The sequence below is a fragment of the Ptychodera flava genome (genome assembly GCF_041260155.1).
Source record: "Ptychodera flava strain L36383 chromosome 3 unlocalized genomic scaffold, AS_Pfla_20210202 Scaffold_25__1_contigs__length_14229661_pilon, whole genome shotgun sequence".
Lineage (NCBI taxonomy): Eukaryota > Metazoa > Hemichordata > Enteropneusta > Ptychoderidae > Ptychodera > Ptychodera flava.
The window spans coordinates 13,660,201-13,662,221 of NW_027248279.1; the positions used below are offsets into that span (position 1 = coordinate 13,660,201).

Consider the following 2,021-nt stretch of genomic DNA (forward strand, 5'->3'; position numbering starts at 1 on the left):
CTTTCAAGTATTTTTATTGCATCTGAAATAGAAAGGATTGCCATTGTCTTATCGTAATATATCTTTATAAAAAATAATTTAAAAAATTTTTTTCTATGATATAGATAGCACAAAAATGTCATACATATTTATAAATGGGCCAACTGGAAGTGGTAAGAGTTACGATGCAGTAAATTTGGCGGCGACTCACGTACCAGAATTTGACACTAGTTTTTCTAGCGAAATTGCCGACTTTTATAAAGGGAAAGTTTCGATTGCCGATTTAAAAAACCAGTTTATAGAACATACTCTTAGTTTAAAATGTCGGGCTGGGAAAGCCCACACAAACTACATTATTTGTGACTCTTCCATAATTCAACATCTGACTTTTTCTCGAATCCGAGGCGTTTCCGTTTCGTCGGAAGAAAAAAAGATTGTTTCTAAAGCATTTGACCATTTACATAGTTTCATTATCATATTCAAAGATATGCCTTTTGATTATTGTAGGCGGAATATTCTGACTCGAGCCAGACAATATGAAATAGCCACCTTAAAAGAATTAGAAAACATTCATAAGCAGTTCAAACAGACTTTCTTAGAAATTTGCGATGACTACAGACTTCCATGTTTGATAATTAGTCAACCTCTTACGCCTGAAGTTCTCAAGAATATACTTAATCCAACAATTGATACCGAGACAGTCGGGCCAGTAGATTTTCCACGAGCTTTTGACTTTGGAATTTCCTGGAGCGTTGGCAGCCAGGGATTTTAATAGACGGTTTCGGCAAGGAGGAACTTGAAAAAGCTTATTATCCACCTGGTCAAGAACAACTAGAACAACCTCAAGTCTCACTCAAAAACCTACACAAACTTCTTAATGCTTGTAAATCTGTGCACGCTTGTAATGCTCCGTTTGACTTACAGGCACTTGATATAATGAAGGGACAAGACTTTGAAGTTACTTGTCTATGGCTCATGTCAGTTGTGTACATTATACTTCAGCCAGAACGTATCGATAAAGCTGAAAAAGGGGCACTCAAAAGAACGGACAATGGCAACATGAAAAGTCGCTTTGAAGATCTTGCAAACTTAATATGTTCAGGACCCGGGGTACCACCTCATCCACATACAGCCAAAACAGATGCAATAAGTGAACATTACTTACGACAAGACATGATAAATACTTGGCCGGGCGTTGGAAGCGGGGGTGGTGGTAAACTGACACTTTCTTCTTTCAAGAAATTAAGACTTCTTCCATGGTACTTATTGAATAACTTTCGTAATTACTTACGTTAGTACTTGAGTAGTACTTGACCAAGTACCAGCACAGGAACTACAGAGAGTACTTATGAAGTTCTAATAACATTTTCCTCTGGCTCCCAACTATTGAAACTTTCTGGATAACCTTTCCATTTTATCAGATAATATTTCTTTCCTCTAATTTTTTCGTCTTCAAAATTCGTTCTACTCTGTACAGCTCATCGGCACCAGCAGCGCTCTGAAGTTCATCGGAATAGAAAGTGCCGAGTATTTCCTCTCCATTCAGATCTTTTATCTTATAAACAGGCGGAGTACCCAGTCCAGCTGCGTACACCACTTTTGAAACTATGAAAATCTCCTCTGTCCAATTTGGTAAATATCCTTTCCTGAAAGTGGTCTTGTATTTTGTAATTCGGACCCGTTCTCCCGGCTTGAATTCAGGGGTGGTGCCCGCGGCCGCCAACTCAGGACCGTAGAGTGTATAAAATGCCTGCCAATCGTTGTCCTCTGTTACATCGACGGGTTTCATTTTGATACTTCCGTGTACGGTGTTATTGTAATTCTCGAGAAGTTGTGGTAGAATGGGGAGCCATTTTCGTGTCTGTCTGTATGTGAAGTATTTCCACATCATCGTTTTAAGAGTACGATTAAAACGTTCCACAACACTAGCTTTTTTGTCACTGTAGGTGTGAAACCAGTGAATTCCCGACTCCTCCAACCATTTCTGCATTTTTCGGTTAGTAAATTCCCGCCCCTCATCTGTCTGAAGTTTGTCAGGTTGC

At 39.1% G+C, this 2,021-nt stretch overlaps 1 protein-coding gene across 1 annotated transcript; it reads right to left on the reverse strand.

The window, feature by feature from the left end:
• Positions 1–1,396: 1,396 nt before the first annotated feature.
• On the reverse strand, positions 1,397–1,768 carry LOC139125452 (uncharacterized). Its single transcript, XM_070691534.1, has one exon. The coding sequence runs from the start codon at positions 1,766–1,768 to the stop codon at positions 1,397–1,399; it is 372 nt and encodes a 123-aa protein (XP_070547635.1).
• Positions 1,769–2,021: the final 253 nt, after the last annotated feature.